The sequence below is a fragment of the Falco cherrug genome, chromosome 3, assembly GCF_023634085.1.
Source record: "Falco cherrug isolate bFalChe1 chromosome 3, bFalChe1.pri, whole genome shotgun sequence".
Lineage (NCBI taxonomy): Eukaryota > Metazoa > Chordata > Aves > Falconiformes > Falconidae > Falco > Falco cherrug.
In genome coordinates, this window is record NC_073699.1 from 116,250,418 (window position 1) to 116,276,472 (window position 26,055).

The window sequence follows — 26,055 nt, forward strand, 5'->3', positions numbered from 1 at the left end:
CAGCCTCCTCCCTTGGGGCAGCACGGGATGGGGCGGGCGCAGGATGGGTCCCCTGGCAGCTCATCCAGGCTGAGCTGGAGCTTGTTTGAAGCTCAGGAGAACAAGGAGCCATGAGCTGCTCCCTGAGATGTTGCTTCTCTGCTCCTCCTCCCTGAGACACTACCGCCTGGCTTCATTTAGGAAAAGAATAAAAATTAATCAAATATAGGATTGGGGTTTTTTAGTGGGAAGAGGTATGTATGTTGGGTGCTGCCTTCCCCTATTTTTGGAATGAGCCGTTCTGATTAAAGCAGGGCTTTTCCCAGGCTGGGAACAGGGGGAAAAGGTCTGTGCAGGGACACCGGGTCCCCGCTGTTAGCACTGCCATCCTCCCTCCCCAACCCTTCACCCTGCCCCCCCTCCTCTGAGCCCCCGTGGCTGCCCATTGCCTTGCCAAAAGCCTTTTCATACCGGTGGAAGCCCCCCCTCCCCACCACCCACCATCATTCCCGGGTTTCGGGGAGGAGGGCCGAGCTGTGCATGTCCTCCTCCTCTCGGAAGTAGGCAGGTTTTCCCTGGGAGCTGGGGGACTGCTGTGCTTTGGCGGGGCAGTTGGCAACCATGTGGCTGATGCTCTGGCAGAAGTGGCATTTCTTGGGCTGTGGGGGCAGCTTGCACTCTTTGGCATGGTGGTCCAGCCCGCCGCAGTTGTAGCATCTGTCGGGGGGGGGGGAAAGATTTGAGGAGGAAAAATAAAATGAGGTGGAATGCTGCCGTGGCCATGCCTGGGATTCATCTGGCTTCAGAGCCAGAGCTTGGCTTAAAATGGCCCAGCCACTGTGGGGACGTGGGGTCGGCTCTTTGCGGGGGTGGATGGTGGCCCTGGGTTTGGTCCCTGCAAAGCCCCAGCTCCAGCACGGCCAGTTTGGACCCGGCTCAGTGGTGCTGCTGGTACCCAGGAGATGGCAGCAAACCCCCACACCCAACCCAAGCACTTGGGGACGTCAGGGGGCTTCCACCATCATAGGTCTGGCAGACCCTGCACGCGGTCCCCAAAGCCTGCAGCAGAGCAGGAACGGGCAATGGGACAACTGGCAGCCCCAGCCAGGAGAACCGCTGCAGAGACCGTGGCCATCGGTGTGGGGACAGCCCCAGAGGTGGCTTTTCTCACGGCTGTACCACTGCAGCACTCATCCCCCAGGTGCCACCTCGACACCAGAGCGGTGTGGGCAGAGGGAGCTGCCATGTGTCCATTTTAAATCCTGCATCTGTCTAGGATAGCCACAACCCTTTTCCCTTCCCTTTTCCTTCCCAATTCCTTTCCAACTTATTTTAAAACCCACTAGTGAGAACAGCCAAGTGGGGTGGGCAGCATCTGCTGGGAAAGCTGGGATGAAGCATCCCTGGGCAGCCGGGATGGAGAGGATGGGAGAGGAGAGGGGGGACGAAGGGCTGGCTAGAAACTTGCCCCAGGGCTCCCAGCCACACCGTGGGAGACACTGCCAGGACGTCCGGCCATTTCCTTCTCACAAGGAAGGGTTTCTCTTCAAGAAAATTACCCCTGCCCAGCGCGGCTCCCCCGGATCAGGAGAGCGGCTGCCCGGCGCATCCCTGACCTCTGCCCTTTCACTGCTGCTTTGCTGCCCTTTCCCCACCAAGCTGCATCTGCCACTCATTAACCGCTGAAGGAAGCCGCTTTCCCCAAGGAGAGGTCACTGCCCACCCCCCTGGGCCCAAGCCCATCCCCGTGCGCAGGCAGGGTGCCAGGCAGCACCACTCCTGGTGCCCATGGGGCTCAGACCCTGCCCCAGATCAGGCCCCCGCTGCCCCTTACCGGTCTCCTTTCGATCTGCGTTTCTGGAGGCTCTTGCCCTTGGGTCTCCTCTCACTGCCGATGCAGAAGACACCCCCTGGGCCGGTCACCCGGATGGACTCCAAACCTTTGGATGACTTCTTGAAGGTGAACTCAACAGCTTCGCCCTCCTTCAGGCTGCGGAACCCCTCCATGTGGAGCTTGCTCTGGGGGGGCACAGGGGAAGGATGGGGGTCAGCACAGAGCTGGGGTGGCCGTGGGGCACATGACAAACCCCAGCCCAGCAAACCCCTCCCGTGGCACGAGAGCTGCCAGTGTCCCCCTGTGCCTGTCCCTTGTGAGGGGACAGACATCGGGGACCAAGCTCAACCGGGCACCGACATCTCCCTAAAATCTCTGGAGCCCTGTTTGGTAACATGGAGCCTTCAGAGAGCCAAGGCACCCAGGGAAGCAGGGTGCACTGGTTTGGCAGGTGAGGGCCAGCACAGCCAGCTCTGACCCAAATTTCAGCAGTTTGCTGCAAAACACTGGTGCTGAGCACCACAAAGCACCCCCCTTCTCCCACCTAGCCCTGCACTGGGGAGCGAGAGCTGCCCCTGCCCCTCCCAACACCCCTGGCTGGGGGTGCTTGCAGAGAGATCCAAACCATCATTTTAAAAAGGACAAAAGGATCTTGAGGTTTTACACAGGCACGTGTAACTCTGCTCGTGGTAGGACCTGCAGCAAAGCCAGGCTGGAAGCTGGCACCTTCAGCCTGGGGTCTCACCTAGCCCCCTCACTGCAGCTCATCTCAGTTCAAGCCCTTTTATTGCTTCCAACAAATAATTAAGCAGCCATTCGGCCCTGGATCATCACTGCTGGGAGCACCTCCCGGGATCGCCACATCGGTCATCACTGTGCAGCTAAGCTTGGGAGTTCAGAAGGACCCAGGCTGGGGAAGGAGATTGTGAGATGACAGAAAAACCCGCTCAGGAGCTCTGCCCACGTTAGCAGAGGGGCCGAGCTGTGCGTCACAGCCGCTGTCTTGCCCCCCCGGGGCCAGCAAGCACTGCCGCGAGCATCGCTGCCTGCTCTGCCGGAGGACCACCGCATCCCGGGCGGTGAGTCGAGGAGGGCTTTGGCTCAATTTTTTTAGCAGAACCCAAACAAGCATGATCAAAGAATTAAGAGGTTTTGCTGGCAGAGGGAGGAGCAGCTCCAGTGGGCTTGGGATTCCCAGCAGAGCTAGCGCCAACGCCTGCGAGGCTACAGCAGGACCCTGCACTTATGAATGGAGCATCTCCCCCATTCATGGTCTGGTGAGTTCCCATCACGTGGGCTGCGGCCGCCCATTCTTCCCGCACCGAGCCTCCATGCGCACGCTGCCCGGGGATGGGCAGGCATGGTCGGTTCCCTGCTTCCATCCCAAATCTCACCAGGACCCACACAGAAACACCCCACATAAAAGCAGAGAGGGAGGAAAATGGAGTTGTTGGGGTTTAGGAGTGATTTTTTTTCAGTGGGGTCTTACAGGACATGCATGTGTCTGTGGGCATGTGAGGAAGTGAGAACACAGCTGAGCTTGAGGAACAACCCTCAAGGTCCCTTTTTCTATGGCTTTTCTGTCCCCTTCTGTGCCTGGGGGCCCAGCTCTGGGTGGGACAGACCCCACAGGCTGGGCCAAGTCACCGACACATACCTAGTCCGCTTGCCTGCTGGAATGGGGTCTAGAGTGGGCCAGATGGGATCGTCAGAAACCTTTGCTCTCTGACCTGCTCCTGCTCCCAAAAAGGAGAGCTAAACCGTGAGCTATGAGGTCCTCAATGACAACAAGGATGTGACAGGGTCCTACAGCAACCTCTGCCCGTGCAGGGCTGATCTGGGCAGTGCCATCACCACCTACTGCAGGCAAACACTCCGCCATCCTCAGCCTGGCTTTCCCTCAGTACTGAGCATCACCAGAGGATGCTGAGCATGGCCCAGGCCGGAGCTCTGTGTTCGAAGCAACTACCGGCATGACACAGGAGGTGCTTGGCTCAGCCTCAGCACCTTGGTGTTGGCCACCAACCCTGCCCTGTCCCCAGTGTGCCAGCACACCGGCCCCCTCAAGCCCCTCCATGTGCAGCAGTTTGGGTGACGGGAGCTGCCATGAATGGCAGATTTGTCCCCCTCCAGCAGCAGCTGTGGCATTTTGGGGGCGAGGAGGAACTGAGCATCACTCCGTGGTGAGCATCACTCCATGGGACAGGAGGCAGCTCCGGAGGCTGGAGGACTAGGGCCAGCCACCCCCCGCAGACCCTTCCCAGGGGTGTTTACAGCCCTGGCTGGCCCAGCTGTGTTTACACTGTGGAGATGAAAACTCCCAGGCGTTCAGCCCCAAGCTCTGGGACAAAGCCAAGCCGTGGCAGGGGGGACCCCGGCACGCAGACTGGGACCCCCCCAGCTCAGCCCACACCTTGGGCACCATCACCCGTGGGCAGCCAAACTCCCAGCGTGGGCGCTCCAGCTCTTCCCCCCCGTGAGCCATGCTTTACCCCCATTTCGAGGAAGAGGAGGGCTGGGGCAGAAGCTGCCGCAACATGATGGGGAAGCGATTTATTTTCCAGGAGCGGGTGAGGATGACAACAGCCTCCCTGGCCCCCCGGCCCCCTCCACCAAAAGGCCAAAGGAAACGCCCTCTCCCCGGGGAAGGAGGGGGGGGGCAGCGGCCAGGGCACCCCAGCTCTGCCCCCCCCCCCCCCCCCCCCCACCGCAGCCTTTTGATGTGTGCTGCAGAGTGGCTGGTGGTCCCTGCGCATCCCCCCTGCCCCCTTCCCAAAACACACACATTGCTGGCATTCCTCTGTTATCAGATAGGTAATCAAACTGCAGCCCATTGAATTAGCTGCATACCTCCTGCATCTGAAAGGAAGGGGCCCAGAGCCCCTGTCCCACACCACACACAAAGCCGGAGCCTTCCCAGGCCTCCACACACACACACCCCCCAAAAAAATAAAGAGAGGAAGGGGGGGATTGGAGCGAGCCGGGGATGCTGGGGCTGGGGGGAGCGCAGGGGAGGGCCAGGGCCGGGAGCCACCGGCCAGCAAGAACAAAGGGCCGGCGGCAGCCGCGCTCCCGCTGCCCAAATTCCAGGAGTTCCAGGCCACGGCGGGGGGAGGAAGGGTGGCCGGCATGGCCGCGGCCCCGCTGACCCCCCTGCAGCCCCTCTGCACGCCAGCCCTGCGCCCGGCTCGCCCGCGGCGGGGGACTCGGGTCTCGCCCATCGGGTGCTGGGGTTTGGGGTCTGGGTCCCACGGCGGAGCTGAGGGGTCAGTCTTGGGGGCATGGTTGAGGTGGGGGGGAGGGTGTAGGGTGACCCTGGTCTCTCTCCAGGCTTGGGATCACAAAGCATCGCCGTCCTCATAATAAAAGCGTTTAAAAGCATAACCTAGCGCAAGGATTTTGCTTGTCATCATTAGGGTCCAGAGTTAACCAGCAGGACAAGGAACAGAAGCAAGGTTGGCACCGCTTCACCCAGCTCTCTGTGGCCCCCTGGGCACCCCCCTTCCTCCTTTCCACCCACCCCAGCAGCTCTGCGGTTATTTATGGTGGACAAAGACACAGCATGTGAGTGGCCAAGCCGCTGCCCACTGCCCCCACGGCGCTGGGTGTCCCCCACTCTCACCCCTTCCCCTTTCCCCACCTGCAAGTGGGTGCCTTCACCCCTCCTCTTCCTCCCACCCAGTAACTCACTCACCACACAGCCCAGCGTTAGACCTGCATCCCCTCCCAGAAGGGTGACACCATAGGGCACCCCAAATCCAGCCGCTGCTCCCCAAACCACTGGGCTCTGGTTTGCCCCCACCCCACTGGGCTCTAGAGGGGCTTGGCCGGCCCCGGGGTCACCATTGTCCCCGCGGCCTCCCCAGTGCGACACAAGGGGACATTTATTCCCAGCCAGCCCCGGCCACTCAATCAAACCATCTTTGTGTCCAGAGGGGCCTGGGGCGGAGCGGCCGCTGCACCTCACCAGCGCGGGAGCGATACGAAATCCCATGGAAAAGAAGCCAGGCCGGGATGCTGGGCTCAGGGTGGCTGTGGGAATGCGTGTGGCAGCGCCGAGCTGTGCCAGCGGTACGGCCAGGCCATGCCCGGCGCATTTTGGGCAGCCTGACCCCACTGCAGCCAGTGCCCGTGCCTCAGTTTCCCTCACTCTGCGAGGGGGAAGTGGCCCACAGGGGCCAGGAAAGACAGACCCCCCAGCAGGTCCCAGTGGTGGGCACTGGGATGGATGAGCCCCCAGGGGGTCTGTGCCCCCATCACAGTGCCCCAACTCCACCCGCAGGCTGGGGGTACCCTGTCTGGGGTGCCCTCTGCTCCACCAGCACCCACAGATGTGCCCAGGGCACCCTGGCCACTGTGCTGCCCCGCTGGCCTCCACACCCCTCTGTCCCCCAGAGCCACAGCATCCCCGTACCCCCAAATCCCTATTTTGCCCAAGACAGCCCTGTGCTGCCGGCTTTGATGCTTCAGCCTGGCTGGGGTGCTGGGCGCCCCGCAGAGCCCCACACCTCCTGGCCACCTTCACCCCACCACGACCCCCGAAGACCCATCCCAGGGGAGCAGCACATCCCTGGGGAAGCAGCCCCAGGCCTCAGCCGCTCCCAGCCCCATGGGGCTCAGGCTCAGAACCGCCAGCGCAGAGCAGCCCCTTGCTCAGCCCCTGCACCGGGAATAAGGTGATGTGCAGCCATTAGCGCTCACTCAGTTTTTTGAGGCACGGCTCCGATTGCCACTGGGTGATGCCATCGCAATCCTGCTGGGACACAGCAGCCTCAGCCCCACTCCGAGCCCCGTTCTGGCAAAGCAGATCTCCCCTCATCCGGGCACTGCGTGACGGCAACCAGCTCCCAAAGGAGATTCCAGCAGGATCGGGCTCTGCCACCACAGAGCAGTGACCCGAGTGCCCGTGGCTCCCACCGCCGGCTGGGAAATGTCCCTTTGCCTCCACATCTCACATCTCGATCCATCCCCAAGCAAAGCCCTTCCCTCTCCCCAAACCACACCAAATCTTTTCCCGATGGTGGCGGTTCAGGTGCCGGGGACTGCGGTGCTGCTGGTGTTGGGCTCACACGTGGCTGGGAGCATGAATCGCTCCGTGGTCCCTTCCTGCGGGATTCACCCCCTGCAAGCCCCTGGCAGATGCTGCGAGGGCTTGGTGTGGAGATACAGAGGGCGATGCCTGCAGGACCCCATCGGGGACAGCACAGGGGATTTAACAAAACATGACCAGGGCTCTCCAGGGGCTCCCTACTGTCATCTGGAGCAACACCCCTAAGGATTTCCCCGCCACCACCCCCCAATTCAAGCAAAACCAAAATAAAGCCACGTTCCTGCCAAAGTAACTACAGTTGCTCTTGATTTTCCACCATAAACCAGCAAAATTAAGCACTAGATACTAATTTTGGTAAAAACAATCATCCACCACAGAGTTTAATCCATCAGCTCCCGGCCCTAAATCCACGCTTTCAGCTCCTTCAGTTGTTTTTTTCCCCCCACCCTGAGGGTGCCGAACCCTTCTGCGCTTCCCAGGGGGCAGCTAATTGGGATCAGCGGCTGCATATTAATTTCATACTCCCATAATTAAAGCAGGGGCACGGCCAGGAGCAGCAGCACACCTTCAGTCGGTGACTGCGGCTTCATCCCGCTTATTCTTAGAAGCAAGAAAATAGGGAAAAGGAAACGCTGGAGCTGAGGGTGGCAGGGACAGGGGCTCCCAAGCCAGTGGCTCCATCCCAGCCCTCTTTAACAGGAGCAATCCCATTCATTTGGGCCATTTTATCTGGGAGACCATTTAAGGGTGTTTTCTCTCCCTGCCCCTCGCCCTGGGGCTGAGGGGGAGCTGGGGGAAGGGATGTGCCTGCAGCCATCAGTTAATCTTTAGACAGAGACAGGAGGCTTGTTTTGTGTGCGTCTTAAGGGAGTTTCAGGGGTGGAATAAAGCTGCTCTCTTTCACTATTTGCCACCAGGACACGGCGCACCAGCGGTGCGACACAATTTGATTCCAGCAGTTATTTTAAATAAATTGCTCCAACCCCTCTCCCTGCAAAAGCAGGGAAGCCGACATGCATTTCTACCCCAGGGAATCCCTTCTCCAGGGACACGTGTAACCCTGGTGCTCCCACACCCAGCAGCTACCCACACCGGTGCCCCGGGGTGCCCACCCAGCACTGTGGGGTGACCCTGGTCGCGGGGGGCAAATGCAGGAGCGATACACACGAGAAAGCAGAAAAAGTGAGATATTAAATGTGTGCTGTGCCTCTATGAGCATCACGGGTCCAACACAGTCTAACAAACCGCTGCTCTGAGCGGGTTCCCCTTCCCCTTGCCACCACCCCAGCGCTGCACAAAGCAGATCCCCCCTGCCAGATCCTGCCCTGCACCCCGGCCCAGGGGAAAGGTGGCAAGGGACACAGCGGGAAGGCTGAACCCTGCTCCCCGATGGAGGAATCCTCCCTTGTGCCCCTGCCTTTGCTCTCCTGCGCGGTTAGGGATGGAGCTGCCTCCAAACACGTGCGCTTTTTTTTTTTTTTTTTTTTTTTTTTAAGACTTCACATCATGCTCACTCTCTCCCCTCCCGCGCACAGGGGGATGGCAGGAGCACAGGTGGGTGACAGCCCAGGTCGGCTCAGCTGAAACCTGTGGCTGAACAGCAGCAGAGCCACCATCCCCCTCCACCCCATCCCCTGCCCAGCTGAGCGCGGATAGGATGGAGCCCGCCCATCACCCCTGACTCCCACAAGGCTCCTGGGGGTGGCAGCGCCCAGGGGACCACGCTGGGACCAAAGTGTCCCTGTGGTGGCCCATGCCTGGCTGGTCCGGCGCTGCCCTGGGCACTCAGGCAGGGGTTCCACATCCCAGCCCCAGTGGCTCCAACCATGGGCACAGCCTTATGTCCCCGCGAGGACACGCAGGATGATGCCACCGAGATGCCAACAATGCAATGCCCTGCAGCCGCAGCAGCTGTGGGGTCCCAACCATGCCCAGCAGGTCTTGCCAAAATCATGGGAAGGAAGAAAAAAAACTAAATCCCCCCAAAAAAACAACTAACATTGCCCTTGTCAAGAATTTAGATGTGTTGGCTTGGAGAAAGGCTTGGAGACACAGAGCTGAGCTGTGCGGAGCAGGCAGCCCCTTCTGCTCTGCTCCAAGCCAGGGCTAGCGGGGCCAGGCTTGGGGATGGGCTGCAAGCCCCAGCCCTGCCAGACTGCGCTCACTCCTCCCGCTCTGGCCAGCGGCACTCAGCCTTGGGGCCATGGCGTGACCGGATTTTCTCCTTTCCCTTTTTTCAGGTTCCCTTCTTCTCCAGGTTGCCTTGCCCAGCAGCCCCGCACTCCTGGAAGTGATGCTCAGAGCCCCAGTGTGAGTGCAGGAGCCACATGCCCAGGGGACCACCACAGCTTTGGGGTCTTCCCCAGCCTGATTTCTGCCACCTTGAAACACCCACTCCTCCACCTTCCCCGGGACAACCTGCTCCACTCCCCTGTGCTTCATCCCCCCTGTCTCCTCACAGCCCTCAAATGAATCCATCTCCAGTGTCCAGGGGAGGCATTTGAACCCAAATGCCTCATTTTTAGCTCACAATGCCAGGGAAAGGCAGCCCCAAGGAGCCCTGTTAGTCTCCTGTCCTGCCGAGATTTTAATCTCTTTGTGATCAGATAAAGGGAGAGGGAGATGGAGACGCGCTCCCTGCAGAGAAAGGCCATTCAGACCTGGTTCCTGTAATAAAGTGATTTAATAGATCTAAAGAGGCCAATTCCCTTCTTTCTCCCACAATTACTTCCTGTGGGTCATCATTCACATATGTAAATGAAGAGGGGAAGGAGCGGGTTATGGGGGACTCTGGGGTGTTAAACCCCAGTGGCGGGTTTGGGGCACCCTGTGTAGCACGGGCGGTGGGTGCTGAGCCCAGTGCCCTGAGCCCTGTGTGTTGTGCCCCCCCAGGGTGGGTGCTGGCTTTTGCCCTCCCAGGACTGACTCCTTCCACAGGCAGTGGAGCCGGCACTGGCTCTCGGGAAGCACCCAGATGCTGGGATGCGGAGAGCATCGGCAGAAGGGCCCGTTTCCCCACGAGCCACCCAAAAGCAGCAAGGCCAGGGTGGGAGCGGGAGTTTGGTCCCTCTCTGAGGAGGGGCCGGGGCTGAGATGCTCTGTGGTGGGAAAGCCACCGGCATTAGCCCCAGCTGTTCTGCTGCAGGCGAGCGGGACTTTGTGCCACCAACGAGCTGGGCAGGAGGCAAAGCCCAATCTGGAGGAGAAAGACTCGACATCAGCCCAAAGCAGCCCTGTTTCTGGCGGTGCAAAGCCCCTCACCAGGAGCCCCCTGCCCTTCGCTCAGCAGGGGACCCACACGCATGCTCTGCCCCTCTGCTACCCAAAATAACCCGCTTTCACCCAGCGTTCCCCGCATTTCCCAAATGCGGCAAATCCTGCACACGGGACCCCATGTCTTCCCCAGTCCCGGAAAACGGGGGACACAAGGAAGACCACATCTCCCTGGGAGGTGGGATGCTACTGTCCAAGACACCCCAGCTAATTCTCTTTTCCTGCAGGAATGTGAGCAAGAGCAATCAGGAAACCAGACTGTCTAGGGGCAATAAACCCCCAGGAGAAGGGAGGGAAGGCGGGAGGCTTCCCCCACGGGTCCCGCTGTGTTACATTGAAATGCAAAGACCCATTTGCTCTCCCGAGAGCATCAGGATCTCGCTTTTCCCTGGCCCATTTGGAGCCCTCACTTACAAACCCAGCCGATTTCGAGCCCGGGACGGTAGCTCCTACCAAGGCATTTTCACCACGCCACGGCCAAGGGAGAAGGGATTTGCTTCTCTCCTGGTCATCCCTCACTTGCCAGATCGCCATAGCCCAGCCTGGAGCACCCACTGCCTCGTGGGCAGGGGGTGAGAGACCCCAGGGAGCCCCCGGTCCCAGGAGCCCTGCACAGCCCAGGGGCTCAGTCCTGCACTCCCAGCCCGTCCACAGACTGTGGGATGGACCCCACCCTGGGGGGATTTGGGTCCATGGAGAGCAGCAGCCACTGAAGCTGGCTGGTCTGGGGGCTCCCCAGAGCCAGCACCATCACACTGTACCAGGCTGAATCCTGTGCGGCGGCTCATAACCGTACCCACAAAACCACTACTATGTGCTCCGGAGATGCCCGTCCCCCTTCACTCGTGCTCCCTCTGCTCCCCAGCAGCTCCTTTCCCAGGGCGAGGGGACACGGGCCATGCTCACCACACAGACCCCATTCCATGCAAGCCAGCCCCACATCTCCCAGCGCTGGCCCCGATTTGGGCACCATCTTCAAAACCATTCCCCCACCGTCCAGAAGAGTTCCCCTGGCAGATCCTCCCCCACGAGCCGGGGTGTGGGTGTGTGTTACGCAGCTGCAGCCCTGAATCCAAGGCTTCCCTCGGCACAGGACCACCGACACGTGTGGGGCTTCCCCACTCAGCAAGGCGCGTGCGGATCAAATCCGGGCACGAGACTGTCACTAGCGTGCAGGATCCATAGGGACACATATGTGACCCCGCACGCCTTTGTGCCAGCTGCAGCCAAAACAAGGGGTCCGGGCAGAAATTACCCCCGCGCCCCCCCCCCCCCCCGCCCAAAGATAAGCCGCAGCTGGGGAAAGCCCAGTCCTGCATCCCTGCCTGGCTCAGGGCTCCCGCAGCCTCTTCCCGGGGGAAAACCAGCTCTTCCCCAGGTCCCTCCACAGGGTGAGCAGCATCCCTGCCCCGGCACATCCCGCTCGGCCCCGCGGGCACCTGCTCCCCTGGATCCGGCCCCGAGGGGCTCCCCAGGGAACCACCAGGGGAAAATGAAAATATTCGGGGGTCAGCTTATGGGGGTCCCCGGAGAGGAGCCCCAGGGCCAGCGGCTGTACCTGCCCTTCGCCACCCGCCTCGCCCCGGGGAACTGAGCCCGGGGGACAGCGGCTCCGCCGGGGTGCGGGCTGGGACGGGCCGGGGACAGGCACGGCCCCGCGTGGAGGCAGCGTGGGGGTCCCCATCCCTGGCAGGGGGTGCCAGGGGCTGCACTCCCTTCCCTTCCACGGACCCCACGCGGGACGCGGCCCCGTACCTGGTGCACGAAGACATCGACGGGCGAGTCGAGGGTCGCGCCGCCCTTGGCGGTCATGGAGAGGAAGCCGAAGCCCATGCGGACATTGAACCACTTACAGATGCCGGAGCCGTGCAGCGGCTGGGGCTCGTTCTCCGCCTTGGGCGAGTCTCCGGCCGGCTCCTCGCCCGGCTTCGCACCTGGGAGAGACCCACCGAGCCGCTGAGCCACGGGGCTAGGGGAGCCGCGGGTCCCCCCCGCGGCCCAGCCGCCCCGCACCCAGCCCGCAGCAGGAGCCCCGAATCCTGCTCGGGTTGCTCAGCCTGGAAAAGGCAGCCCACCCCCCGAAAAAAAACGACCCACGCCAGGAGAGCGGTCAGCTCTGCTTCCACGTGTGCGTGGGGGCACCCCAGGCATGGGGGGACACGAAGGCAGCTTCTGCCGGCGCGACTCGGGCGGTGCGTGGGGTGGAGGCCCTAAATCCGTTCTCCCCTCAAAAACGCTTAAAAAAAAAAAATAAATCCCAAACCCCAAAGCCAAACAAAAAAGTAAAAAAATTGAAAAAGAACGACAAAAAACACACAAAAAAAGAAAAAACGCCCCCAAAATACCCACCCGAAATCTCCCTGCCCCCAGCAAGCCACGCTGCGGAAAGTCTCTCCCCTGCCGTCAGCATCCCCCCGCCGCACGGGGACCCCCCCGCCCCCAAACGACCCCAGCAGCCGCCACCGGCCCCAAACTTCTGGGCTCATCCTGGAGCTGAGGGGGGGTGGGGAAAAATAAAATCCCCCCCTGAACCCCCCAGAGCTGCAGCGGGGGAGCGAGGCCACGCCGGGCCCGGCCGCGCTGCTGGGGCTCAGCGGGGCTGGGGGCGGGGGGGGGCCGGGGTCGGGCTGGGGGGGTGTCCCTGCGCCCCCCAGCCGGGCTCTGCGGCCGTTATTAATAATCTCGGAGCCAAGGCGGGCTGCGACAATAATATAACTTAACCTGCAAACTGCTGGTTGGAAACAGACCCCATCCCGACACTCGCTTGCAAATTCCGAGTTGTGGCTGTTACCGCCTCCTCCCTCCTCCTCCTCGGCCAGCTTTGAGGGTATCAGCCCAGCCAAAAAAAAAAAAAAAAAAAAAAAAAAAAAGAGGGAAAAAAAAATCCCAACAAAAAAAACCCAGCTTAGACCCCGCCGGGAGGGAGCCGGGAGAGGTTTGACTCCATCTTCACTCCAACAATAGGGGTGGGAGGGAGCGGGAGGGGTTTTTCAAAGGCTCCCAAATTCTCGCAGACAATAGCAGCCCCCACCGCCCCCGCCCCCCCCCCGCCCCAGGACCTACCCGCGGGGCCGGGGGGCGCTGGGCCCCGCTCCGCCATCCCGCCCCCACGTGATCCTAATTACCCCCCCCCCCCCGGTAATAGCGACACATTCCGGGAGGGATTTGAAGCGGGGGGGGCGTCGTGGGTTGACACCCCCACACACACTTAGGGGCGAGGCCACCTGTCAAGGGAAGACGTGACCCCCGGGGGGGGAGGAGGTGGGACCCCCGAGGGCTAGGGGGAGTTTCCACATCGATTCTCCGCTTCTCCCCCCCACACCCCGTGGCCGCCCCCACGAGTGGAACCACCTGCGACCCGCGGCCCGGGACACGGCGGGGCGGGGGTCCCGGGCCGGGCTGAGGCACTGGAGGGGCGGTTTGCCGGAATACGGGGATCTTCCTGCACCCCCAGATCCATCCCGTGTCCCGCGAGTGGGGTGTGCGACCCCCGGGGACATAGAACCCCACGGGGCCGTGCGACCCCGGCGATATGGAACCCACGGGGTCGTGCAGCCCACGGGGCCATGGAACCCCACAGGGTCGTGCGACCCCAGGGGATCGTGCAGCCCATGGAGCCGTGCGACCCCCGGAGCCATGGAACCCCCCGGGGCCGTCCGACCCCTGGGGCCATGCCCTCCCCGCCCCGTGGCGTGCCCCCCCCAGCCCGGCGGCCCTGGGGGAGCGGTGCCGAGGCGGGGCTGGGGGCGGGGGCCCGCCGCCCCCCCGGCCCGGGCGGGGACAAAGGGCGAGTGACCAACGGCTCCATTTCCGGCGGCGGACAATGACCCGCTGCCGCCCCGGCCCGTGGGGGCACAGCGCCGCCCGCCGCCCCGCCCGGGTGCTGTGGGTGTGGGGGGCACCCCCCGCCCCCGTACTGGGGTGAGCCGGCAGTGCCCCCCGCGGGCCGCCCCACGGGGAGCTGCCGGGGGGGCAAGCTGCCCGCGGCCGCCCCACGCAGGACTCTCCCCGCGTGGTATCAGTGCGGGGCTGGGGGGGAGGGCGGGCCACCGTACGGCGGCTGGGCCGCTGGGACCGCGGCGTCACCCGGGACCCCCCGCACCGGACCGGCGCTGCCGGGGAAATCCCGCGTGGGGAAGCCCCGCGCGAGGGCTGCGGCGCCCCCGGGGCTGCCGGCGCTGTCCATGGTGCTGAACCGCACCGGCCCTGTCCAGGGTCCTGCGCGCTGCCCTCCTGCCCTCCCTCTCCCTCCTCCTCCTGCCCTCCCTCCCTCTCCCCTCCCTCCTCCCCTCCCTCCCTCTCCCCTCCCTCCCTCTCCCTCCTCCTGCCCTCCCTCCCTCTCCCCTCCCTCCTCCTCCTCTCTCCCTCCCCCTCCTCCTCCTGCCCTCCCTCCCTCTCCCCTCCTCCTGCCCTCCCTCCCCCTCCTCCTCCTGCCCTCCCTCCCCCTCCCTACCTCCCTCCTCCTCCTCTCTCCCTCCCCCTCCTCCTGCCTGCACGCAGCGGCACCCACACTGGGGGGGTCCAAGCAGCAGCTTCCCCGCAGAGCCTCGCAGCCTTGCCCGACTCCCACACGTGGGTCTGGGAGGACGGTGAAGGAGGAGGAGGAAGATGGTCTTCCTCTGTGAGGGCACCCCGAGGGCAGGGAGTCGGCAGCATTAATAATTCCGTGACGCTCATAGGGTGTCACCTCTCCTTTACGCTGGTTTTAACGGGGATAGACTGGGTGGGGCAGAAAACAGCACTAGTCTCTTATTCTTAACATCAATCTTGACTCAAGTCGCCAAAGCCAACAAGCGTCCCCTGGTCTGCGCCAGGAGTTGAGCAGAATCTGGCTGAGTGCTGCCCGGGGACAGCCCAGGACCCCGGCTCCCACGCGCGACCACAGCCTGGCAGCCCGCAGAGCTCCCTGCCCAGGGAGGGGGCTGTTGGGGGGGACATGGGGCTGGTGACAGGCTTGGCAAGAGGGAAACCACGGTGCGTGTTTTACACCCGCTCACGTTCACACTCCCCCTCTCCCTGCTGGCACCTACAGCCATCCCGGGTGGGGATGCGCTGCGGGACCATCCCGATGGGTGCGGGAACCGGAATGCAGCTGGGCCCCTCTCCTGGCCAACGAGGGCCAGGCCCACGGGTGGCATTTATCCTCGTTCTCTTGATTGCAGGTTAATTGAGGCAAGAGGAAAGAAGGAGGGGGGGAAAACCCAAGACTTGCAGGAGACGCCTTGATGTGGCTCCATTCCTCTTAGCTCATCCCTCCTTCCAGCCTCTCTGCTTCCCCCCTTTCACCCAGGATTTGGGGAGGGCACAGCCCTGTACGTTTTGCTCCCACGCTTCTGCGAGAAAAGCCCACAAGCAACCCCAGCCCACTCGTGGGGGATGAGGGGCACCCAAACAAGCCATGAGTGCTGGGGCCAAGGTTTGTGGAGCAGCCCTGAGAAATGGCTTGGTCCCTTCTGTCCCTGGAAGGGACACCCTGGTGCCAGTGGTCACATGGCCTGGGGACACTGTCCTGGAGCAGACAGGACACCCTGAGTGGGGTGGGAGGTGGGCAGAGGCATGGGGGTACAGGGGAAGGATGTGGCGAGGAATAAGCCCTTGCCTTCTCCGAAGCAAATCCTTCAGAAAATAATCCACCACTGTGCACCAGCTCCCCCCACCCCAGCCCCTTCCCGATGGATAGCAGGGACCAGCGGTCCCCAGAGATGCTTTCCTGTAACTCTATTTAAACTCAGCAGCAAGTTTCTCAGCATCCCTCCATTTCTGCCCGTCCTTGGTGACTCGCCATCCAAGTGACACAGTCACATCCCTGAGCATGGCACTTCCGGGCAGCATCCCTTTACATCCCAACCTCTTCTCCCCCAGCTCCAGTGACATAGCCCCACAGCAGCCACAGCCCCACATCATATTTCTGTGTGTGGTGTATTTGTTTTAGGGGGCCTGTTGAATGGCAAATGTGAAAGGGAAGGGGACTCCTTCCTGTTCTTTCAGAGCTGGTCGCTGTGCCCTGCTTGGCTTCAAGGGAATAGCCGGCAAAGCGGCCGCTTTCACAAATAATGGCTTCATTAGATTGAAAGAAGTGGACAGTGACCTCACTGAAATGGACTTTCTGACCCCTGCTGACCTCTGGCCCCGGCTCTGACAGCCTGTAAATCTTCCCCCTCACGGCACGGCCGGGGCGAGGGCAGAGCCCAGTGCCGGCAGTGCTGCCCATGGTCCAGCACTGCGGACCCCCACACGGGCAGCACTGCTGCCTGGGGGCTGCCTGGCTCCAGCCAGGTGCTGAGCCCGGCACGATGAGGCCCGAGGGATGTGCAAAGCCCACATTGGTCACAGCTTCAGCAGAGGTGGGGAACCGTGTCCTAGTGGCGCTGCAAACCCCATCGGAGCTGGTCCTGGAGCTGAAGGGCCCTGGGAAATTGTGTTATCGGGGCTGCAGCTCCAGCGCCATGTCCCAGCACAGTCGCCTTCACTGTCAGGAAGGTCCAGCCCAGCTCAAAAGCAGCTCCTGAGCCACTGCCAGGGGAAACTGAGCTCTCTCCCTGCCCAAAAACTCCTCCAGCCGCTGCTGAGCCCACCTCCACCTCCCTCCCGTGGGCACAGACCCTTCCCCACAACTCCCGGTGCCTCCTGCCCCCCACCGCACAGCCTTGCCACCCCATCTGCTGGTGGGGAAACTGAGGCACGAGTGGCCAGTGGGTACCTGTGCAATGGGAATCCATGCCAGGTTCTCCCTACCGGCTCAGTGCCCTGCGTTCCCCATCACCCCCCTGCTCCCCCACACTGCCCCAGTGCTGGCAGCGACCCCCTCGCGCCCCAGCATCACCCGCCTCCCTCCTCCCCACCCTTGCACGCTCGCTGCTGACCTTTGGCTACGAAGCAATCAATAATGGAGGACACAGTGCCGCCTCCTCCCCCTCGATGGCCCCCCACACCCCGCGCTTGCCCCGTGCCTCTAACAAGCCCGGCTGGGATTCAGGGATGCTCCGGTACCTCCCAGTGCTGGGGACACGGGGCTGGGGGCGCATCGACCTACCAGAGACACAAGCGTGCTCCCAAGGGTGCCCTAACAGGGCACCCCCTTCCCAACACCCCAGAAATGCTCCCCCAGGGCTGCTTTTCAGCTCTGGGGTGTCAGTGGGTGCCCCAGACCTCTGGGTTTGGGGCTCTGGGGTCCCCACAGCAGGGATGGAGCATGGCCATCCTGCTGCCGTCAGAAATGGGGCTCCCCAGGGCATCAGCACCTGACAAGGGAAGGGTGAGGAGCTGCCTGTGGGGTGACCTGAGGGGTGCTCCTGGTGCCAGGCTTCCCCATGGCTCCGCTGCCTTTCGGGTAAGGCAGGAGGGGGTAAAGGTGGGCAGGGAGAGCCCTGGCACGGGGTGATGGGTCACACCCAGATTTGGCAGCTCCTCTTTGCACCCCCAGCTCCGTTTGATACAAGTGCTTGGGCAGGAGCTGATCGATCAGCTGCAGAGCGGGGATTGATCAGGATTTCAGCCCCATACATATTCCTGCTCTCTGATAAAGGGAAATCAATAGCTGAAAGAGATATTCCTTGGAGGTGGCAGAGTTCAGCAGACCAGGGCTCACAAGCCCCCCTAAATCCTTCCCTCCCCCCCCCCGTTCAAGCCTCACTCCCCCTAAGAGCAAACCCAGGCAGCAGGCAGTGGGAGAGATAATTGCTTTGGGGGAGCTAAGCTGGGGCGGGGGGGGGGGGGGGGGGGGGGGGGGGAAGGGCAGGATGCTGAGGAGAGGAGGCAGAGCCTCTCCTCCCACAGCTAGACCTCACCTCCCAAAGCATCAGCTTACCCTGTATCATCCTCCTCTCACCGCTGATCTGGCAAAGAGGGTTTTCCTACTTCTCAGGGTGCTAGACACCCCCCATCCAAAGTCCTGGGCAGGGTGGCCCCGGGGAAGCTGAGCTGACTGGTGAACCCACCGCCCATCACCCCCAACCGCCAGCAGCTGCAGCCAGCACTGCCCTGTGCTCAACCCCCTCCCACGTGCTGAGACCTGGAAATTCATTGCAGGTGTGGCCAGAGTGGCACCCTCCAGGTGCCTGTCCCATGGTGACGGGGTGGGGGCACCCAGTGTTCACCCAGGGGGAAACTCTGCCTGCTGGCAGTACAGCCCTGGGTGCCCCTGGGTGCAAATGGGCATAGAGGCTCCATGGCCCCCACAAAATCCAGCCAGGGTGGGGGGCATTGGCCAGGGTCAGCCCAGACAGACCCTTCTTATGTCTCTGCTCCTGCCGTGCCTCAGTTTCCCTACCCATAAAATCGGCTTCATGCCCAGGAGCTTGTCAGTGCCTTGAGATCACGTGTGGGGACATGCCCTGCATCGGCTGCCTTCACAGGGACAAACCCCAGCTCAGCACCACCCTGGGGAGCCCAGAGGCCAGGGTGGCTCTGCCCCTGCCACCGCTGGTGCCCCAAGAGCCTGGGGGACATGGGCAAAGGTCTCTCCCTGGAGCACCCCCATTCCTATGCCCTGCTGCAGAGACCCGATGCGCTCAGTGCACCTTGGCAAGCCAGCCGGGTGCCAGCCGGGTGCCCAGACTCAGAGCTGTTTCTTACCAACACCCCGGGGTTATTTTAAGCTCTCGGTCCCTTCCAGGAAACCCCAACTCGAGTGAAGCAAAAAAGACCTAGGGAGTGTTTCCAAAAAGCACCTGCTGCCAGGGCCACCCCCGCCCTGAGATCAACCACAGGCCAAGGGGGACCGGCAGGGAGGCGGTTTGGGGACCCATGGGGCTGCCACCAGCACCCTACGCTGCCAGGAACCCCAGCTCCATGGATGGTCTGGGTGCTGATGCTGGACACCGCTGCCTGGATGCCCACAGCACCCATGGATGCTGGAGGGTTGAAGGTGGGGGGGATGGATAGGGAGGTGGGGGTGGGTGTGCAGGTCACACAAAGCGTGAGTGTGCCAGGCCTCAGCTCCGAGCTGCTGCCTCCGCAGATGCTTATCTCGAGCCATGCGAGCAGGCAGAGGAGGTGTGACATTTCGGAGGAGCAGATGCTCAGATGCTGAGCAGTGCTGAGTGGGTGCTGGGTGCTGTGAGCTCGAGGTGCAGACAGGGGCGATGGTGGTGCCCACTGTCCTTTTGTAGCTCTGGCAGGAAGGAAGCAGGGACATCTCTCTGTGGTTTTGGAACACTTGCTATCTCAGCCTCCTGGTCCCCAGCACCCATCGCTCCCCTTCCTCCTCCTTCCTGCCCAGCTGGCAGGCTGCTGGCCATCACCTGGCTGCTTGCAACACACCCAAAGACACCTGCAAAGCTGTCCCCTGTGCCTCCCTGGGCATCCCATCCCCCCCACACACCCCCCCCCGGACCCTGACATCCCCCCCTTGGGCACAGTCACTACCTCCAGCACACTGCCACCCCCTCCAGCACACTGCCAGTCACCCCCTCCAGCACCCTGCCACCCCCTTGGGGACCCTGCCACCCCCTCCGGCACCCTGCCATCACCTCCAGGCTCTGCAGCTCCTCCCAGCTCTCTGAACTGGGGTGTTCTGGGGTCCCAGGACACACGTCCCCACCCTAGCCCTGCCTCACCCCTCCGCCACCAACCCCAGCGCTGTTTCGGTCTCATCTCTAATCCCTTTCAACTGCCTTTCACTTTTCCTTTCCTTCCTCACTGTTACCTGCCCGTTTCCCCCTGCCTGGAGGGAGGGTGGCAGCAGGGACCCCCCTGCAGCCCCCCAGCAGGACTTGGGGTCCATGGGGCTCCTCCAGCCCCATGTTCTCCCCTGGGTGCTGAGGCTGAGCCTGTCCTCACAGCCTTTCCCATACTGTGTCCCTCCCTTCGAGCACAGTGACTCAGGGCCCTGGCTCATCCCAGTGTCCCTCCAGTTCCCTCAGCGCCTGGGGAACTGGTTTGCTCCAGGGAGGACCCTCCCCAGCGCTGACTAAATCCTCCCCGTCCAGCCCTGGCAGTGCCGGGGGACGTGGCGGGGAGCTCCTGCTTCCCACAGAGCCATGGCCAGATGGCTCAGCTTGTTTGGCACGTACACACGCTTGCACATGCTTGCACATGCATGCACACACACACACAAACACATTGCACCCATCCCCAGGGATCATAGGAGCCCGTGGGGCTGGGGGGATGCAGGGGTCAGATCCCGCTCATGTGCTCAAGGGTCCTGGGGGCTGGGCAGCAGGGCACCCTGCCACCCCCTCCAGCACCCTGCCATCGCCTTCAGGCTCTGCAGCGCCCCCCCCCGCCCCCCCCCCCCCCCACCTCTGTGAACTGGGGTGTTCTGGGGTCCCAGGACACATGTCCCCACCCCCACATGACACCCCTCTGTGTCCCCTCTGCCCGTTCCTGAGGGGACTCAGCTGGTGGCCAGGCAGGAGCTGCTGCCGTTCCCATCTGTGCCCCCGCCCCGGACCCTTTCCTTCTGAAGCAAATCAGTGTGGAAGGAGGTTTCTGCCCCCAGACCCCCCCGGCCACTGCCCACCTGGTTGTGTTTGGTGGTTTCTCAAGCCACCACGTTCCCTGAGAAGGGCACTGGAGGGGACCAGAGGCTCTGCTGGAACTGGGCAGGGAAGGAGAAACCAGCTTTTCTTGGTCTTCCCCAGCCAGGCAGCTTTTTGGGAGGTACTGGAGTGGGTGTGGGACTCATCCCCTCCCCACCGTCACAGGAGCAGGGTGGCCCCTATGGGTCAGAGACCCCACTCTGGAGTGTGGGGCTGGGGCTGCCGTCAGAGCCGGGAGCTGCTCACCCAGCGCTGCTCTTCAAAGCGGTAACCGCATTAGCCACCAGTAGGTTTCAGAGTTAACATCCTGTTTAGGGAGAACCATTCATGCGGTCTCAGGCTGTCAGCCAGCCCCATCCGAGGCTGCTGCTGCTCTTTCTGCATGCAGCCAGGGCCGGTGACACCGCCTGGCATATGGCCAAGGTCCCACTGTCCCCATGGTGGGTGACAATGGCACCTCTGCCACCCCATGAGAGCCTGACTGTGTGAGGCTCGGGGCTCTGCTGTGTCCCCATCCCCTCCCACACAGCTCCCAGTGCCACCAGTGCCCTCAGCACTGGGGGGGGCACAGGGTGACCTCCCTTTGCTTTCCTGGGGATGTTGCGGTGTCACCGGTGGTGGCTCCCGACACGGGGCTGTGCCCTGGCGAGGGAGCCAAGTCCCCAGTGGGACTGTGATATCACAAACAAGCCGGTCTCACCTCCTCCTCCTCTTCCTCCCGATGAGGCGAGGCGGCTGCCCCTCACCTCTCCAAATTTAGCGAAGGCCGCTGAGCCTGTGGGTTTCCTGCTCCTGCTCTCCGCCGCCGCCGAGCCCTGACGCCACAGCAGCCGGGCCTCACCGGTGGCCCTGGTACCAGAGCAGGTAGGAGCCATCATGCTGCCATGTCCCGCAGGGATGTCCCCATGTGCCAGCATCCCTCCTGGCTCTGTCCCTTCCACCTGCCCCCCCAGCCCCCAGCTCCCACCGCTCCACCTGTCGCTGCTCTTTGCCATTTTACGGGGCGCAGCATCAGCGGCAGGGGACAGAGCTCCCCAGCACCGGGACACGGTGACATCGGGTCGTGTGAGGCTTCGCTTGCCAAGCTTGGGCTTCCCCAGCCTGCGCCACAAGCTTGGTTTTTAGGCTTGACCACTGCTTTGGGTTTAGTTACCCCAAAAAGAAGCAAAAGGGGGAAAAAAATGCCTGTTTGCCTTCCAGTGGCTGGGGAAGCGGGATGGGCTGAGCGCGCTGCCCTGCCCAGCCACCTCCCAGCCCTGGCTCCGCTCCCTGCCCAGCTCGTGTTTAGCAGCTTTGGGCAACCCTCCAATGCCGTTTTCCCCCCGGCGATGGGTTTTCGTGCTCAGGGTTGGGGTTGGTACCAGGGTGCTGGGTGCCAGCACTGTCCCCAGGGCGCTGGGAAGTGGCCAGGCCCCACACTGCCCTGCCCCTCCGCCCTGCCGGGTCTGGGGGTGCAGGATGGGGCAAGAGCCCCCCCGCAGCCTGCTCTGAGCAGTGGCCGGTGCCCCCCCAAGACTGGCTGTGGGGAACCGTGAGAGTATCCTGCAGGACCTGTGGGTCTCATCACTGGTTGGGAACATCTACACCGGAGGGGACATCTGACAGGCAGCTCTCCTGGAGGGCGAGTACTGACCCTGCTGCTATCGCCGTGGTCTCCCATCACCCCACAACCTCCCTCCTGCCTCTAGCACCTGCGAGGATGCCCTGACCCCCCCCCTGCAGCCCCGGGCTCCGCAGGGAGCAGCTTCACTCTCTCCAGACAATGCTGCAGAGGGGAAACTGAGGCACAGCTGTGGTGGGGCAGCATCAGGACAGTGATAACCAAAGAGCCTGCTCTGCAGGCAGGGGGATCCTTGGCCACCCCCCCACCCCAGTTCCAAAACCACCCTCAAACCAAGGGGCTGGGGGTTGAACCCAAAATTCTCCACGCTAAGAGTTGGTGTCTGTGGGATCCAGCCCCATGATCCTGGTCCCACCTCCTGTCCCCTCCACAGGTCGCCTGGCTGGAGGGGACTCCCGGTCCCCCCTGGCTACCCCCGGTCCCTGTCATGGCACCTGGATGCGCTACGTGACCCCAGACCCCGCAGTCCCCCACCTCCTGCCCTGCCCCAGCAGACTCGGCGTCTGCCTGTGGCCGCTGCCTGCCCACCCCAAGCTCCCCGTGGGGCACGGCCAGGACCCCAGCCAGCACCCACCGCCGCCGCCGTGGCCTCCGTGGCTCAGTGAGGATGTGGGAAGGGGGTTCCCTCTGCCCCGGCTCTCCTGCATTCCTTCCCCCCCTGCTCTTCCTCCCTTCCCTCCTCTGCCTCCTCCCTCCCCTTCCCTGGGATGTGGCCTGTTTCTTGCCCCTCATGCCCAGGGGCTGGGGCCAGGCTGCCAGCTCCCCAAAAGGCTCCTGGGCAGAGCCAAGGTCTTGCCAGACACCCCCACCCCCAGAAACAGCCCCTCCTCTGGCAGCTGCCTGCACCCCTGGCCCCACAAACCCGGCAGCGGGTGCTCCTGCCTGGCCAGCAGACACAGCTTTGCTCCTGCTTGTCTTGGGCTCCCCCCCACCTGGCCCCTTGTCCCCAAGCTCCCTGTCCCCCCCCAGGCTCCCTGCTGACCCCCTGGCTGCTCCTCTGCCTGCAGCCCCTGATGCCACCAGGGCCACCAGCTGCCGGACCCCCGCGGGGCTGGACATGGCCCCTTTGCCAGCGTGGCTGCTCTGCACCGAAGATGTCCCCACCAGCAGCGTGGAGGAGGAGGAGAGGAGAGCCGAGGCTGAAGAGCTGCAGGGAGGCACGGAGGGCTGGAGGAAGGAGCCCTTTGGCAGAGCAGAGCCGGCGTCGGCGGGGGTCCAGCCACTCCCCCCACTGCCCAGGGGTCCGAGGGTCCCCCTGGGCAGCCTGCACCCCCTTCTCCTGCCCCAGCTGTGCCTCTGCCCCTGTGGCACCCACTGCTCCCTGCTCCTGCTGGCCCCACAGCCCACGCCGCCGCTAGCCCACCTGGGTGACATGGGGACCCCAGTGTCACCTGGGCAGGGCTGTGGCAGTGCCCTCCTCCAGCTGCCACCCTGCCTGTGGCTGTGTGGGACCCTCCTGCCCCCCGGGCAGGGTGCTCCCGACCTGCCGAAGCCACCGGTGGGATGTGTCCCTCTTCTCCAAGGGCCTTTCCCCTTCCCCAGCTGCGGGGCAGGAGGGTGCCCCCCACTGCCGGGGGGGATGCCCTGCTCTGCCCTGCAGCCCGAGGTGTCCCACCGCGGCGTGACCAAGCCACTTGCCAGCACCCGGCCGTACCCACCGGGGAAGGACGTTGGCAGGAGCAAGTACAAGTGCAACATCTGCACCAAGAGCTTTGGGCAGCTGTCCAACCTCAAGGTACCTGGGGTGCCCCAGCACCTGCTCCCCCCCACCCTTGCCCACCCCTCCTGCCTCCCTAGGGTCAGCCCGCACTGGGGACAAGGGACAGTGGTGGTTCATCCCAGCTGGGCTGGCAGGTTGTGGGCTTCTCCCCGTGCCTCAGTTTCCCCACGGCAAAGTGCCCAGCGGTGTGAAGTGCTCTGATCTGGGCTGCGGTTACAGCCCCCCGTGCTCCAGCTGTGCCCAGGGGCTGCAGGATGCTCCTGGGGTGGGGGGCTGGGGCAACCCAGACTCCAGGGCTCCCCAGATGCCCCCCCATTGCCCCGTTGCCCCCCCCCCCCTCCCCGGCAGGTCCACCTGAGGGTGCACAGTGGTGAGCGGCCCTTCCAGTGCCCCATCTGCAAGAAGTGCTTCACACAGCTGGTACATCTGCAGAAGCACCGGCTGGTGCACACTGGCGAGAAGCCCCACCAGTGCCTGGTAAGCACCCACTGGGTGCTGGGAGGGTGGGGAGGGTCCCAAACTAGCACCCACACCAAGCCCTTCATCCTCTTGCCCCTGCAGACATGCCACAAGCGCTTCAGCAGCAGCAGCAACCTGAAGACCCACCTGCGGCTGCACTCGGGCGAGAAGCGTTTCCAGTGCCACCAGTGCCACAGACAGTTCTCCCAGCACATCCACCTCCAGCTCCACCGGTGCCTACACCACTGCTGGCACCCACCTCCCAGATCCCCGGTCCCCCCCGGCCACCTAGCCCAGGCTGGTGGGTGCTCCAGCCTGGTTGCTGGGTGGCCAGTGCAGAAGGAGGAGGAGGATGAGGATGAAGGAGGGAGCTGGCCAGGCCAGGCTATGACACTGCTGCAGGGCTTTGTACTGGGGGAGGTGGGGAAGGGGCTGTCTGGGTGGGCAGAGGTGGATGTGGGGACCCGCCACGGTGTCCCCAGGGAGCAGCAATGTCCCCCAGCAGGGCCTGTCTGAGCTGGGACAGCCCTGTGGGCTGCACAGGGAGGGGGGCTGCCCCCCTAGCCCCTCAGAGCCAGGAGGAGCTGCCACCACCATCCACTGGCTCCATCAATGCTGCCCCAGCCTTGGGGACAAGGATGGAGGGGGGTCCCCCAAAGTGACAAGCATCTCCGTGTCCCCAGAGCCCTCGGGGAGGGTCTCCCTCCAGCCAGCCCCTCCTCCCAGGCCATCTGTGCCCCCACCCTGCAGCAGTGTCGCCCCGGGGCTGTGCCTGGAGTACAACCCCCCCCCCCTTTTCCTGGGGAAAAAGCTTTAATTTCTCAGCCCCCCTCAATCTCAGGTGCCCTCCGAGCTCCTGGCATGTCACCCCCACAGCTCCCATGGGGACACAGCTCTGCCCATCGCAGATTTTGTCGGCTCGGTGCCACCACCGAACCCTCCAGGGGTCTGTCCGAGTGTGCCATGCCAGGGGGGGCATCCCCAGCTCCAATACCTCTGGGTGCTGCTCCCGCATCCTGCTTGCACCCTGAGCACCTCGCTCACCCCCAAAGGATGTGACAGCCCCGGCTGCTGAGGCTGGGCCGGTGGGTGACATCCCTCCTGTTATTTTATTCAATAAACCTTTCTGCCTCTGCAGCCCACCTGCCCTCGGCAGGGCTCAGCCCGGTGCAGCTCCCCAGGGAGGGGCAGGAGGGTCCCTGTTGTCCCCAGGGCATCACCCATCACCGCGGGTGTCCCTTGGAAGGGCGTGGGACATGGGATGGAGCCACTTCTTCCAGTGCTGGAGTGCCGCATGGCTCGGGGCCAGGGGCTGGTGGCCCTGGAGCCCCCTCCTCTGGGAGTCAAGGGCCTGCTCCCCCCAACGGGGACTTGGGGGGGCTTCAGAGACTCTTCTCCAGCTGGAGTTGGGGACACAGCCCCCGTGGCTGCCCTCAGTGGCGCGTGGCTCCAGCCGGAGGGGTTCACAACCGTGTCCCACCAGCTCCAGCAGGGAGGGAGAGGGCAGGGTCCGGCTGACACGCTCCAGCCCCACCACGACCCGACACTTCTCCAGGGCAGCAAAGCCGGTGGGGCAGCAGGTGGGGGACGGCCACACACGAGCCCCCAGCCCCAGCCAGCCCCTGGTCCTGCTGGCCA

The 26,055-nt window shown here is 63.3% G+C and overlaps 2 protein-coding genes across 3 annotated transcripts; one reads left to right on the forward strand and one right to left on the reverse strand.

The window, feature by feature from the left end:
- Positions 1-424: 424 nt before the first annotated feature.
- LIN28A (lin-28 homolog A) lies at positions 425-12,994 on the reverse strand. Its single transcript, XM_055705820.1, has 4 exons — positions 12,858-12,994; positions 11,892-12,070; positions 1,814-1,998; positions 425-696 (listed from the first exon to the last, which is right to left on the reverse strand). Exons 1-4 carry the CDS (start codon positions 12,886-12,888, stop codon positions 483-485), a joined length of 609 nt encoding a protein of 202 aa, XP_055561795.1. The 5' UTR covers positions 12,889-12,994; the 3' UTR covers positions 425-482.
- An 8,402-nt stretch (positions 12,995-21,396) lies between these two features.
- Positions 21,397-25,533, forward strand: ZNF683 (zinc finger protein 683). 2 transcript variants are annotated; one of them, XM_055705266.1, is made up of 5 exons: positions 21,397-21,481; positions 22,132-22,839; positions 23,246-23,973; positions 24,307-24,435; positions 24,520-25,533. In XM_055705266.1, the coding sequence occupies exons 2-5, from the start codon at positions 22,578-22,580 to the stop codon at positions 24,931-24,933; spliced, it is 1,533 nt and encodes a 510-aa protein (XP_055561241.1). In that variant the 5' UTR covers positions 21,397-21,481; positions 22,132-22,577; the 3' UTR covers positions 24,934-25,533. The 2 variants fall into 2 exon arrangements, with proteins under 2 accessions (XP_055561241.1, XP_027669735.2); XM_027813934.2 differs by having other exon boundaries at positions 21,403-22,839.
- Positions 25,534-26,055: the final 522 nt, after the last annotated feature.